Consider the following 14,884-nt stretch of genomic DNA (forward strand, 5'->3'; position numbering starts at 1 on the left):
CGGACCGCGAGATCATGACCTGAGCCGAAGTCGGCCGCTTAACCGACTGAGCCACCCAGGCGCCCCAAAGGGAGTAGTCAAATCTTATCCAGTCTCATCCAGTCATTCCTTGGCAGTGCCTTGATAATGCACTGGCAAGTGCCTTTATCAGTGACTGTCCACTTCCTGCAGGCTGCTGCAGTGGGTCCTTTGTATGTGTTGATTCCCATCTTTCCCATTTCCCACAGTGGAGCGGTTGATATTTCTGCTGAGAAAACAGCTTCAGAGATTTACGTGACTGACTCAGGTCTCATGACTAATAAATATTGGCCAACACCAAGGTTCAAACTAAGTCTGGTTACCATTAAAGCCGGCTCCGTCTCCTCCATCTCAGGCTTTCTCCTTCCCTCCCTCCTTCCTTCCGAGTTCCACTGCTTGCAGTCAAAATCAGTCTCTCCCAATCTTGTGTCTAGTGGCCTGTCTGCCTCAGCCCTCCCAGTTCCCTTTCTTCCCATCCATCATCAGATTTTCCTCCACTTCTTCCTGGGAGACGTTTAACAACCTCCATCATCTCCTGAAGACATCTGGCGTTTCGGGCCTCCCTCTGAAGCCTCATTTCTTATATTCCAGACAAAGAGCTGTTTTGTGTATCTCCAGCATTCTTTGTATGTTTTGTGACTTTTTTTGAAGTTTATTTATTTATTTTGAGAGAGACAGAGACAGTGTGAGTAGGGGAGGGGCAGAGAGAGAGGGAGAAAGAGAAAATCCCAAGCAGGCTCCGCACCGTCAAGTGCACAGCCTGATGTGGTTCTCGAACTCACCAAACCGACCTGAGCTGAAACTGAGAGTTGGACGCTTAACGGACGGAGCCACCCAGGTGTCCTTATTTTGTGATTTTTTTTTTTTAAACACTTTTTCTCTGTCCAGATGAAGTCTCATTAGTGGCATAAAAACTCTCCTGACTGGATAAGTCCATTGTTAGTATTGTTATTTTAACAGACACAACTATTTTAGCCAGGTGTTGATACAGATTCATTATTTGGATCATATAAGTGTATGTCATTGGAGCTGCGATTAGAGACCTCTTTTGGTGTCTCTTCTTAAGAGTCTTTGAATTCAGCAGTTGTGTGAATCCTGAATTCATTTTCTGGCTTTCCCTGGTCCCTTCCAGGGCAGTGATATCTGCTATGGAAACGTAACCTGGTGGTTGTGGAGATCAAAGATAGCCATCACAGCATTATTACAGCAGAAAGTGAAAATGCTAAAAATCTGATGTAAGGAAATGGTGAGCCAATTATGAACATTATGCAGCCGTTAGAATAGTCTTTGGCAGGAATTCCAGACACCAGGGAAAACAGCTTTTGTTACGTTAACAACAACAACAACTAACAACAGAATCAAGACAAATAAGCAATAGTCTTCTCATGGAGACTTAAAATATGTAATATAAAATACGGGGGGGAAGGTGCCTGGGTGGCTCTCAGTTGGTTGAGCTTCTGACTTCGGCTCAGGTCATGATCTCAAAGCTCTTGGGTTCGTGCCCCATGTCGGGCTCTGTGCTGACAGCTCAGAGCTTGGAACCTGCTTCGGATTCTGTGTCTTCCTCTCTCTCTGCCCCTCCTCTTCTCACGCTGTCTCTCTTTCTCGCTCAAAAATAAATAAACATTAAAAAAATGTTTTTTAAATAAAATATGGGGGGGAAGAGTTGTTGATTAAGGAGTTATTTGTAATTTTTTTCTTGTTTTGCTACAATTTCCTGTACTTGGCAAGTTTGCAACAATGAAGGCATAACTTTATTGTCAGACAAATGAATGTAATGACTTACAACAAACAAGGGTGCAGAGATAATTCCTTGTGTTGGGGACCCTCAAGATGACGCCTAGATCCAATGATTTGCCGGGAGAACTCATGGGACTCAGCATACAGTCATAGAGATAATTACGACTTATCATGGCAAAATGGTATAAAGCAAAATCCAGAGGAAACTAGGCACAAACCTCAGGACAGACACACTTACATGCTCTAGCCATGAGCTGTAACAACGCGCGTGAAATGTTGTCTACCCGGGAAGCTCATTAGAGGCTCCAGTGCCCAGGGTTTTTATTGGGGTTGTTCCCCTAGGCAGCCTTTGCCTGGTACCTACCAAAATTCTAGATGCCCAGAAGGAAAGGAGGTGTTCAGCATAAGCCACGCTGTTTGTACCAACCGTTTGAGGCATGGTGAGCCCCTCTTCAGAGGGAAAGGTGGGAACCCTCCCCAAATCCAGGTTCCCAGAGGCCAGTGAGGGGCCAGCGTGAGCAGGCCTTTCTCAGCTGGTCATCTCGGGCCATGTGATCTCTTTTCTGCACATTCCCTCGTTCCTCGTGCCTCCCATTTCCTCAACTCCGTCAGGGAGTAAATATCAGGATTCTTACTTCTTCTCACCGGCCCTTCCATCATACACTGATGGCCTTTTCGGAGTCCAGTAAAAGAAGCCACTTCTGTTATGTCTGCACTTTGGGATCTGAGAGGACGGTCTGAGGCAGCACGGACACACATTTCTACCACCCACGCCTTTCTCAGGGCCAGAGGGGTGGTTCCTTCGTGGGCCCGGTGGTGAGGCCCATGCGAAGCCCGGGGAGCAGAGGCAGCACCATGAGTGACAGCTTCTAGCTCCTGGCGCCTGGCTTTGTGTGTTTTTCCTTTGGCTTTAACTGCTTCAAAATCAATTAGCTCACCGTCATTAGAGCGCAGGCAGCCACACGTTTGGCCAGGATGCAAGGCCCTGGGGCTCTGAGTACACTTTGGCTTCCCTTCTACAAACAGAATGCGTCGACCTTTCTCTTGGGTGGGACAGACTGCAGAGTGATGGCTTCGTGCCCACCTTTTGTCGTCCTGGATGATGTCAAGACCCGGCTCGTGTCTAGTCCCCGCGCTGTTCTGGTCCGTGATGTGATGTCCCTTTCTCAGCATGGTCCTTGACAGCCCAGAATGGAGGGGACTCACTAAAGTTCCTTGGTGCCAATCCCTGCCCCCCATCACCCACCGTTTACCCCGCAGACCCCCTTCCAGCACCTGCCTGGACACCCATGTACATACCTAAGGCTGCAGGTTCAGTTTAACAAAGGAATTCATTTTCTTCCCACTCACCCCCACCGGCTTTGCCCCGTTTGTATTCGATGGAATCTGGGACCTCTTCTGCTGTAAAACACACAAACAAAATTTTTGTCATAATGGAGGCAAGTCCCCTCCATTTGAGATTTTGATATTACCAAGAAGACACAGCACTTCTGCTTGTGCCTGCTTACGGTGTCTGGGCTTTATCCTTGATGAATGCTCCTGGCTTTCTGCAGCGGCCGGTGGAACAATTTATTATGTTAAGCTTGTGTTTACTTTTACTTTTTAATCCCCACCCTCTTTAGCAATTTACATCGATGAAGATGAAAACGAAATACTTGAATTATCATCAAATAAAACATTCTTGGTCGAGCTAAAGATTCCAGAGGACTGTGTTACCGAGGAGGAGTTGCCTCACCAGCTCAGGAAAAGGGTAATTATATCTTAAGTGTTGTTTACAGAGTCCTTAGCATTAGAATGTGGGTTCTTGGAGAAAAGCTGGCATTGGGCTCTCAAGTAAGTAGCTTCAGGCTTGGATTCTTTGTCTGGGTTTTGGCAGAAACTGATGCTTAGAAATGGGTTTTCTGTAGTGTAAAGCCGGACAGAAGAGCTCTGGTCTCCAGGAAATGCGTCCTGGAGGACAGTGTTCCGTTTCCTCACTCTGGCCTTACATTTGATTCAACCTGTAGTGTCACTGAGGGTCTGTGATGTGCTAGACAGCTTGCCAAGTGTCAGAGCCATAAGGTCTGTGCCCTCAGTGGGGGCTCACAGTCCAAGAAGAGGAAGCAATTCAATAGTTCTAAAACAGGGCGATATGTTCTATCGTGGAGATGCATATAGAATATTTTAAAGGCACAAAGGAGGGGCCTCTAAACTACCTGAGGTGAGGATGAAGGCTTGGAGGGCCTTTTGGAGGAGGTGATACTCGGGATGAGTCTTGAAATATGAGGCAGGAGTGTTCTAGATAAAAGAGCGGAGAACACTGCACAGCAGCGTGTGGTGGGGATTTGCAGAGGCGAGGTGTGGTTTTCCTATTCTTTGGCAAGGCACCGGGGAAAGTTTTTTCTTCCCTCAAAGTATCCAAAATTTATTTTGTTTCGTATCTATTCACAGATCTTACAAATTGAATTACTATGTACGTATTGATTTTCAGTGTCTTTTGAAACCGTAACAGAAGTAGGATTTTTTTTTAACTTGTTTGATTTTTGTTTTTTTTTAATTTACATCCAAGTTAGGTAGCGTCTAGTGCAACAATGATTTCAGGAGTAGATTCCTTAGTCCTCCTTACCCATTTATCCCGTCCCCCCTCCCACAACCCCTCCAGTAACCCTCAGTTGGTTCTCCATATTTATGAGTCTCTTCTGTTTTGTCCCCCTCCCTGTTTTTATATTCTTTTTGTTTCCCTTCCCTTATGTTCATCTGTTTTGTCTCTGAAAGTCCTCATATGAGTGAAGTCATATGATTTTTGTCTTTCTCTAATTTCACTTAGCATATTACCCTCTAGTTCCAACCACGTTGTTGCAAATGTCAAGATTTCATTCTTTTTGATTGCTGAGTAATACTCCATTGTATGTATGTATGTGTGTATATATATATACACACGCCATACACACACACACACACACACACACCACATCTTCTTTATCCATTCATCCATCGATGGACATGTGGACTCTTCCCATACTTTGGCTATTGTTGATAGTGCTGCTATAAACACAGGGGTACATGTGTCCCTTCAAAACAGCACACCTGTATCCCGTGGATAAATGCCTAGTAGTGCAATTGCTGGATCATAAGGTAGTTCTATTTTTAATTTTTTGAGGAGCCTCCATACTGTTTTCCAGAGTGGCTGCACCAGCTTGCAGTCCCAGGCGCTGAAAATTTTTAACGTTCGCTGACATGGTCAGCCTTTCATTTGAGCCCTTGTATGTGGTGATGGAGAAACACTGGAGGGTTGGTTGGGTTCACAGCCAGACCCAGGAAAGTATAGGCTAAGAGAATCTAAGCAAGACCAGCCTGCCACGCATTACGTGCTTTTCTGCAGTTGATAGGTTGAATGGTGTGAGTCACCCTCCTTTGGTTTCCCTTTGATTCCTAGGAAGGCTCCCACAGGAGGAGATTCTTTCTTGTTCACCCCCGAGTTCGTTTCTGGGTACTGAGGTGCATGATATTTGATTGCGCCTTTGGTCACAGGAGTTTGTGCTCTGGGATGATTATCTGGGCTTCTCTTCTTCCTTCTTTCCCTTGTTTAAATCTTACCTGCAAGCCCCCTTCCCTCCTTTTCTTCCACCTGATTCCAGAGCAAGTGGCCGTGTGAATAGCCTCCTGCCTTTTTCCTCTTGATTGTTTTTTTCATCAAGGGGTTTTGCATTTGCAGAGCAGAAATGAAATGATTCAGCATCTGCACATATCACGTGTTACAGACTGAATTCTTGATGTCAAAGGGAAATGGATGTTAATCATTCACCTTAGAGCCATATCTCTGGCACAGAGCCGGACATGAGCAGATTCTGCAGGTATTTTTAGCTCATCACTGTGTAGTGCCAGAAGAACAGGGACTGGTGTGATCCCTGGGGCAAGTTTACAGGCTAGTTTGAGCTGGTTCCTTCTGGGATCAGTGGAAATCATTATACATTCCCTGTATACCCACAGGTGCATATGAGATGCGTATAAACAACTCCGTAAAACATTAAAAAAAGCTTTTTTTAATGTTTAATTTTGAGAGAGAGAGAGAGAGAGAGCGTGAGCAGGGGAAGGACAGAGAGAGGGAAACAGAATGTGAAGCAGGCCCCAGGCTCTGACCTGTCAGCACAACAGCAGGGCTCAAACTCAAGAACCAGAAGATCATGACCTGAGCCGAAGTCAGACGCTTTACCTACTGAGCCACCCAGGCACCATCTCTGTAAAACATTTTTTTAAAAAAGAGCTATCTGGTTTGCAAGATGATACAAGTTAAGGCATAGTGAAGTGAAAAAGCTACTGCCTTCTGGTGTCCCAACCAAATATGTTCAGGAACAAAAGTGAGCAACTTATAGATATTAGTCTTTTTTTTTTTTTTTTTTTTTGAGAAAGAGAGAGGGTACCCCAGCCGGGGAGGAAGAGAAAGAATCTTAAGCAGGCTCCATGCACCCAGCACCGGGGAGCCTGATGTGAGTTTCATTGTGGGGTTTGACGTGGGGCTCGATCTCACAACCATGAGATGATGACCTGAGCTGCAATCAAGGGTTGGACACTTACCTGACTGAGCCACCCAGCTGCCCCATGAGATATTAGTCTTACTGTTAGGTCAAGAACTCCTTTCTTTCATTCACTCAGGCCAACTTCTGGAAGTTTCCAGATACGGAAGGTAAATGAGAACGAACAGTGGAACACCATGTCCTTGCTTTTGCTTTATTGTCTTGCTTCTCTAAACAATTTTCCTAGCCTCTCGCTTATCCTACTGCCAGAGTTTTCTTGTCTTGCAGGTGGGGCCCTGATTCTGCTTACGCCAACCTGTTAGGTGCATGTCGTGTTAACCCTGGCCTGTGTGCTTGATGCAGGAGTTAACAGTGGCTTCTCCAGTAACACAGGGAAGCTGTCTCCCTGGTCCCGAATTAGCGACTCTGCCCAACTCTGGTAGCTCACTGGGTGCCTCGCTCAAGGTGCACCCAGCCTCGTAGGCACAGCGTGGGACACCAGAGCAAGGGGTGAGAGGTCCCTCATTTCACTTCTTTAGGCCAAAGTAATGTGGTTAACGGCTCCCAGATATGTGAACATGTCCTAATGACAGCAGGGGACCGTGTCACCAAAAAGAATCAGAATCATAGAGTGGACACTAAAAGGGATCTGATATACCATTTCAGCTCTTAACATAAAATTTTAGCTTAAACTTTTTTTCTGAGAGGGGCGCCTGAGTGGCTCAGTCGGTTAAGTGTCTGATTCTTGGTTTTGGCTCAGGTCATGGTCTCACGGTTGTGAGTTCAAGCCCTGCATGGGGCTATGCACTGACGGCAAGGAGCCCTACTTGGGATTCTCTCTTTCCCTACCTCTCTGCCCCTCCCCTCTCTTTCTCAAAAATAAACATTTAAAAGTAAATAAATAAAGGGTGCTTGGGTGGCTCAGTTTGTTGAGCATCCATCTGCAGCTCAGGTCATGATCTCACAGTTGGTGAGTTCGAGCCCCACGTTGGGCTCTGTGCTGACAGCTCAGAGCCTGGAGCTTGCTTTGAATTCTGTGTCTCCCTCTCTCTCTGCCCCTCCCCCACTCATGTGCATGCTCTCTCTGTCAAAAATGGATAAACATTTTAAAAAATAAACAAAAATAAATGAATAAATAAATAAATGACATTTTTCCTGAGAGTCTACTATATGCAAAATACTACTAGGCCCTAAGGATTAAAAAGGAAGAGGAGAGAAGAAACAGAGAAGGTGGGAAGGACATAATCTCTTCCATGATACGTGTGTGTGTGTTTGTGTGTATGTAAGGAAGTGTGTGGAAAGAACACCATCGTTAGCATTCTCCCCCCACCCTTTTCCTCCTCCTCTTTCTCCTCCTTCTCCTCCTCCTCTTCCTCCTTCCTGTTGTTCTGCACAACCCTGTGAGAGCCACCTTCTTACTTCTTGCATGGGCCTGTTGGCAGCTTTCTTTTCTCTGAGGCTCAACAACTGTAAAATGACCTAGTCATTTTTTTCTGAAGTTCTTATCACTTTATGCTTCTTTCCTCCTTGGTATTTAGGACACTTTCCTTCTTGCTTCATCCTCACTGGGTAGTGTGGTAACATGTGAGGAGGAGGGATTTAGTGTCTGTAACACCTAGGACTGGATTCTTTGTGAGCAGAGTGGCCTTGGGCAGGTTTCATGACCTTTCCGAAAGCTGTGTCCTTTATTAACGAAAGGGGACGAGGTAGTAATGCCTCTTATGTCAGGTTCTTGTAAAGATCACGGCAAAAGTGTCAAGATTGGAGGCATACAAACTGTAGGTGTTCTGATCCCCCCCGCTCCACCTTCAGGAGATTGAATTGGCACCAGGTGAATTCAGTGGGCACGTTTGTGGAAATGTAAGCGCCTGGAGATTCTGTTGGGAAGTAGGTGGGAGACAAACCGAGCGGAGCTCCCCTCAGGGCACTGCTTTTAGGCTAGGATTCCTATCTCTGAAATGTGTGGAAAAGGCTAATCAAAGGCTTGGAGAAGGTATTTGTAATGTAACACCAGCTAGCGTCTAGACTATAACACCAAACATTCCAGATACAGAAGTTGCGGATACAGCCAAGGAACAGGAAACCCAAGAGAAAGACAGGAAACCGATAATAATTCAAAGGTGAGAAATCCCAGAGTTCGTAAACACACACGAAAAGATTCTCAAATCCCACTAGCAAAAATGCATATGGAAAACCATTTTGTACCCCTTAGATTGGCAATAATTAAACCCCCCCCCAAAACCTGGTAACGCTAAGTGCCAGCAAGGCCGCGGGAAATGTAACACACTTGCTGGGATGGAGAGCAGTGTGGCAACATTTAGGTGGGCTGGAGACGCATCCCCTCTTGGACCCAGTGATTCCATTGCTCTGCACAGACTCAAGAGAAACTTTTACACGTACAAGAAGAGAGGCGCAGACATATTCAAGGGTGATTGCTTGGGCATGGTTTGTGATAAGAGGAGATTCGTGCCAACAGTGCACGTGGCCATCATAGGGGAATGGAAGGGTTGGTGTGACCATTCAGTGACCATTCAGTCAGTGGTGACTCCGCAGGAGTTAGGAGTTAGTGTGAATGACCTCCGTCTCTACGTACCATCATGGGGAGTTATCAAATGTAATTTGGAGTGAAAAAAAGAAGAACGTGTAGACTGTGGCACCTTTTATTTGCATAAAAACACAAAGTAATTATGAATTGTTATGTTACGCAAGGAATTATTACATTTGGAAAAACATGGCATGAAAAGGATATGCGCCGACTTGCAGACAATGATTCGTACTGGGGAAGGGAGGGAGGAAAAATAGTGTGTAGGAGGTGGTTTAGCTTTGTTTTGTTTTTGAAATAAAGGGCTGAACTAAGTACAGTAAAATGTGAAGTCACGAAACCTGGGTACTGGGAGCACAGCTGCCATTTTTTGTGTGTGATTGCAGTATTTCATGCATAAAACGAGGACTCTGTATCTTTGCAATTAGAGGCCAGGTCCATTTGGTCCCATTACTCAGGGGAAGGTGCTATTCCTGTGGCTTCCGTGGCTGTTTCTCCTCACAGTAAAGCTCTGCGGAAAGGAGAGAAGAAGCCCTTGTCCAGTGGTGTGCCAGGCCCCGGGTGGTCTGTTCTGCCACCTTCCCAGCCCCTGCCGTGTTGTCTCTTGCCCGGGGTCTTGAGGTTTGTTGGGCTCTGGCTGCAGACCACTCCCAGCGTGAAGGCTACAGGGGTCAGCACAACACGTAAGAGATGTTGAAAATCCCAGCCTGGTCACTTGCTCCTTTTAAATGAGTGTTAGCTTGAGTTTCAGTTGGGGTAGGCCCACACCTTCCTGTTTCTCGGTCTGGGGCCTCTGGATAAGTGAATTCCTACCTAGTGTGGAATCTCTATCTATGAGGGTTTTGCTTTGTCAGGTGACACAGACGCAATATGATCCATCTGTAACGCGTGTGGTTGTTTTCCTTGTTCCTGTTTTTTTTTAGCTCACAGATGTGTACAGTTCATCCCCGTCTCTGAGTCGTTACTTTACTTCAGTGGAAGTTATGGACTTCAGGTAAGAATGTGAAGCATGCCACGTTGCTCTTTCTCTGGAAAGCAACCCCCATCACCATTTGTCTAGAAGGACTTCCTGAGTGTCAAAGCACAAAAGGAACTGATGATGGGATGTGATGGCTTTGGCTTTGGAAGGGTCTTTGGAAACCTACTAGCTCAACTCCCTGATTTTACAAAGGAGCGAAGTGAAGCCCTGATTAATTATATGACTCAACAGGGTCACATGGAAGAGAGGAGAAGCCACTCCCAGGTAAACCATTCCTGCAGATGTTCCAATAAGCTAGGGGTAGGAATAGAAATAGATCTCAGATAGTGACCTGATGTAAATGGTATAATCCAGATACTAGCTTTTGCTTTTGAGGAACACAAGGAATACAGGAGTCCATGCTCCTTATACAATATTAAAAATATAAAGACATCTCATACAGGGAAAGTCTACCATTTCCTTCCACCCCACCTACTACCCCTGGATATTGCATGTTCTAGTCAATTCCATACATATGGTATGTTCTGCTCCCTTCTACTGAATGGGCTACCATCAACAGTTTGGTGTGATTTCTTCTATTCATGTACTTACAATATATACTTTATATATTATACATGTATAGTAAATACATGCATATATATAGTTTTTTTTTATATATCTCTTAGTCCTAAATATTTTTGTCTCTATCTATAGAACCTAGATAAAAGGTGTATGTGTGTAGGGGTGTCACTTGATTATTTTTTTGTATTGGTAGGAGAAGATTTAGATGACAAAGCTTTCTTATCCACTATTCTTAAGATATCTCTGGAATGTGACCATCACAGATAGTATTATCTTAAAAAAGAGATAGTATTATATTGGGATTCCTGCTTCTGAAACTATAAATTTCCCAAACCATAATCTTAGTACAGGGGGGGAAGCATTAGTGCAGGGGGGAAGCTACCCAGGTGATAGCACCACGGGATAGGGCCAAAAGGGACCTGAAGTCTGAAACTGCATACAGTGGCGGGTTGCCTTGACAGCTCCATCCCTCTTTCTTTATGGACCCCCCACTGTGCATATCACCTTATGGTTACATCTTTGACATTGCTCATTTTAATCACAAATTACTGGTATTAAAATGCCGATAAAAAAGCCCAACACATTTTCCTGTATATATGTACTAGCCCCAACTTGCAATTTAAAGACAGAGCTGAGAAAGGAAAGACACTCAGCCTGGAGGGTCTTTCTGAGAATCCAGCCCCCATATTATGGGTTTAGAGGAGGTGGGGCTGCATAATGGGCTGGGGTAGACATTGGGGGGAACAAAACAAAAACATTAGAAGGTTGAACCAAATGTGGCTAGAAATCTGAAGATTAAATGTTAGAGAATTTGTTTTTACAAGTTATTTGAAAGAAAAATCTAAGACTTTAGGATTTTGGGTAGAGGAGCTCTGCACGGGAAGCACTTTTGTTGCATTTTAAGAGGTCCAGGCAGCGTTTTAACAGTGTTGGGATGAGTAAGAAACAAAAGCCATTGTCCCCCAGAAGGTGCTGCCGCTAGCAGGCAGGAGACAGCCAGAGACCCCTGGCAGCCAGGTTTGTGTCTACATGGGATAGTGACCTCAGTCCTGCCCCAGCCCAACAGGAACCTGCGAAAATGGCCTTTGGTTCGTCAGTTGCCAGGCGCACTCTAATAGTGGGCAGCTGAGGCGAAGCCCACATGGCTGTTTTTCCTGAAAGTCCCTCCTTTCCCCTCGAGATCTAGCCTTAATGTAAACTCCCCCAGTGGGTGACCTGATGTGGTGGGACTAGGTTGGGCTAGCCAGGCTGGGTTAGGCAGGGCAACCCTCTCTTTCAAAAACTTCTGGTCTAGTCTTCTGAAAGTCAGCCTGTGATCCTTTCCATAAGCCAGCCTGAGACCTTGCCCACCTGTGGGAGTGCAGGGTGAATGTACGCCTTGATGTGCAGCTTGATGTGCTATCAATGGTCAACCTTGATGTTGACCATCGATAGCAATAACTGGCAGGTGGAACACGGGGAACAAGTAATGACACCTGCACACTTGTGTCTCTGGCTGAGAGCCTGAACGTGCATTTTGCAGCCCGTCCATAGCAGCACACGCAAACCGAGAGGTTCTCCACAGTCTCGATGGTATTTTGTTCATCCGAACTGCGGAGTTTGGCACACTGCTTGGCTGTCACGGGTTATAAACCTGCAGCCACATGAATATGAGAATAGTGGCCTATGTGACCTCTGGCCACAAGAGGGAGCTCATTCCCCGTCCTTAGCAGGACCGGCGTTCTGATCCAGGCTCCCGGGAGCGGCAGGTCAGTCAAAAACTGCCCTAGGGTGAGAGTCTCAGATGTGACCACCTCTTAATTATTTTATTGCAGGCTCTTAATCGGGGCCTTCTTGAACCAAAGTATGCGGATAACTTTGAAAAACCTGTATGTCGAGGTAGCATTTGTAGCATTTAACCAGCCGGGGTAAGCTACTAATTAACCGAAGATAGCCCTATGATTATTTCCATTTTGGGACTGGAAAAATGTTCTAGGAAGATGAAGACCCCTTTTCCTTAGGTCCCTTTCCTGAGAGTTGCAAAGCTGAGAGCCTCGGGAGGTGGAAATTGGACAGAAAACGGGTCTCACTTTGGAGCTGTGATATGCTGCCACTACACAGGGCAGCCGGTGGGAATTCGGGAATTCTGGAGCCAGCTGGTGGCAGGGAGCTTTGCGTCCTACCTCAGACATTTTGTAGGTTAAGGAATGAACTGGTTAAACCAAACAGCTGTGACAGTCACTTGTCGGGGCAGGGAGAGGGTGGAGCGTGAGGATGTGGAGAAGGGAATACAAGAGGAGAACAGGGCTTCCCTGCCTCAGGGGATAAAAGTCTGGTATTGGGGCAGAGGATGGGTCAGCCCTTGGATCGTCCTTGACAGTAGCTGCATGGCGAGTGTCCCTTCAAGGGCCTCTCCCAGGGGTCTCCTAGAGGATGGGTTTTAGGTGGAAGGAAGAGGTTAGGGTCATCTCAACTTTCTGTGGTGAGATTACAGAAGAGGGTTCTTCTAGGACAGTATGCCCTTTGCCTTTTTGTACTGGAGGAACATGAGGAACTAGAAAGAGGGTCGTGCTAAAGTCAGCTTCCTGGGTTGCAGTGTGATGCTGTTGATCTGTGTTGCTGTGTCTGTTTGGCGTGCCTTTCAGCAGTGAAAATGCCACCGTAGCCTACCACCTGCAATTTGGGGTTCCTTCAGAAGATGACAGTTTTATGAAGTATATGATGAGTAAAGAGTTGGTGCTGGGCATTTTACTACAGGATCTCCATGATCAGAGAGTGTCCGGTTGTGAGACTTTGGGGCTTGATCCAGCATCCCTCTTGCTCTACGGTAAGTCGAAGAAGTCAGGAAGGCAGAGTTGTGACCTTCAGTAAGTGAACCAGATGGAGGGCAGCTGGTTTGGTTTGATTTCTGCGCAAGTGATGTTCACGCTCCATGGAGGAGGTTACACGGTCCTGCCTCCATGAGCAGACAGAGTAGGTGGGAAAAAATAATTAAATTGTAAAGATGAGGCTAAATGTTTCCCTGTTGTAGCTCACCCACATTTGGAGTCCCATATCCCACTTTGCAACATCATTGGTGAGCTTCATGAAAATGCCACGGTTTCACAAGAGAAGTATTGGATTTGGAACGAATGATACCGCTAAATCATTGAAAGATTATCTCAGTATGAGAAACCAATCTCCTTTTTCTGTTGAAGGCCACTGAGTCTATTACATTAACAGAGGGGCATGAAAGGGCAAATCAGTCTCTTTGGAAAGTTAATCAACTTACTCATCTACTTTTGAAACCAAGAGTGGAATGAGAACATTGGTATGTTACTTTTCATCAGCATGGAAAACACCCTGCTTGTCAGAACCTGAGAATTTTTAAGACTTTGCACAAAACCCGGTGAAAAGGAAGGTGGGGAGGTGAAGTAACCACAAGCTTTGGAGACGCGCCTCCATTGCATCTGCACTGGGAGCTTCGGCCTGACCTCTGGTCTCACTTCCCACCCTGATCCCTCGCTTGGAGGCGCAGGGGCCCTTGTTAGTTAGCCCATAATGCCGACCATCTTGTATATTTCATCATCTGCGATCCGCCGGAAATACTTTCTGCACACCGGTAGTAGTAAATGCCAGTTAAATGAGTGAAAAAGGCAAATTAGGAGATGTAGTTAGCACCAGGCACGGTGCCAGCCAGCCTAGAATCAGAAGAGCAGGACAGATTGCCAAGTACTCCTGTTCCTACATAGTATGAGAAGGGGTGTTCATTCTACTGGCATGTCTTGATGACAGGAAGTGAAAGTAGGCTAATCCTTGTTTAAGACGGTGTAGTTATATAAAGCAGGTCTTAAAGCTTGCTTTTTCCCAAATAAGTAGAATGAATGATATTCAGAAGGCCAAATTTAAGCTCACTGAGAATGAATTGCTTCCTCACAGAGCAGTTTTACTTACCTGAATAAGTAAAGTGTGTCTGTGGGCCAGACAGAGAGCATCCAAGTGTAGGGTGAAGAGGTTATGCACCCCTCAACAGGAATTTTAGAAAGAGAGAGAGAGAGAAGGGAGGAAGGAAAGAAGGGAGGCAAGGAAGGAAGGAAGGGAGGAAACCCTTCAACCCCCTGCTGTATGCAGAGGTGAGAGAAGGGAGGTGCAGCTGCCTGAGATGCATCTGGTGGCCGTTGCTGTGTCATGAGTGATCTCGATTTTCCGAGCCCCCTCTGTACTTTGGTGGTTACCAGCTCTTTCCAAAGGTAGGCAGGGAAAGTAGAAGAGGAGGGTGAGAAAAAGTTGAGAGGGTTATAAGAGTGGGAGGGCCACTCAGAGGGCAGTGGCTTGTGAGCCTGGGGAGAGCTTGGGAAGAATTTAAGCTCAGACAGATGGCCTTGGAGACATATCCCTGGGGCCAGACGGCGGCAGGTGCCTGAAGGATGCAGCCAGGAGTAAGCAGGAGATTGTATCATTGTTCCTCTCAGACCTTTCTGCTGGGGGTGGGGGGTTTCTATGACCCCGCGTCCACTTTCTAGAGCATGCATGTGCAGTGTTTGAGCCATTTGATACCCTCAGGATTGTGAGTATCAGTCCAACGGGAGACAA

At 46.1% G+C, this 14,884-nt stretch overlaps 1 protein-coding gene across 2 annotated transcripts in view; it reads left to right on the forward strand.

Moving 5' to 3' along the window:
• Nucleotides 1-14,884, forward strand: part of CC2H3orf52 (chromosome C2 C3orf52 homolog) — a 32,692-nt gene that overhangs the window by 13,689 nt on the left and 4,119 nt on the right. The window contains exons 3-5 of one of the 2 annotated variants that reach the window (XM_042956533.1): nt 3,381-3,508; nt 9,717-9,787; nt 12,958-13,139. In XM_042956533.1, the coding sequence (XP_042812467.1) occupies nt 3,381-3,508; nt 9,717-9,787; nt 12,958-13,139 (381 nt within the window). The remainder of the gene's footprint in view (nt 1-3,380; nt 3,509-9,716; nt 9,788-12,957; nt 13,140-14,884) is intronic. The other variant, XM_042956534.1, reaches the window with a different exon arrangement.

Source organism: Panthera tigris, chromosome C2 (genome assembly GCF_018350195.1).
Source record: "Panthera tigris isolate Pti1 chromosome C2, P.tigris_Pti1_mat1.1, whole genome shotgun sequence".
In the NCBI taxonomy this organism is placed as follows: Eukaryota; Metazoa; Chordata; class Mammalia; order Carnivora; family Felidae; genus Panthera; species Panthera tigris.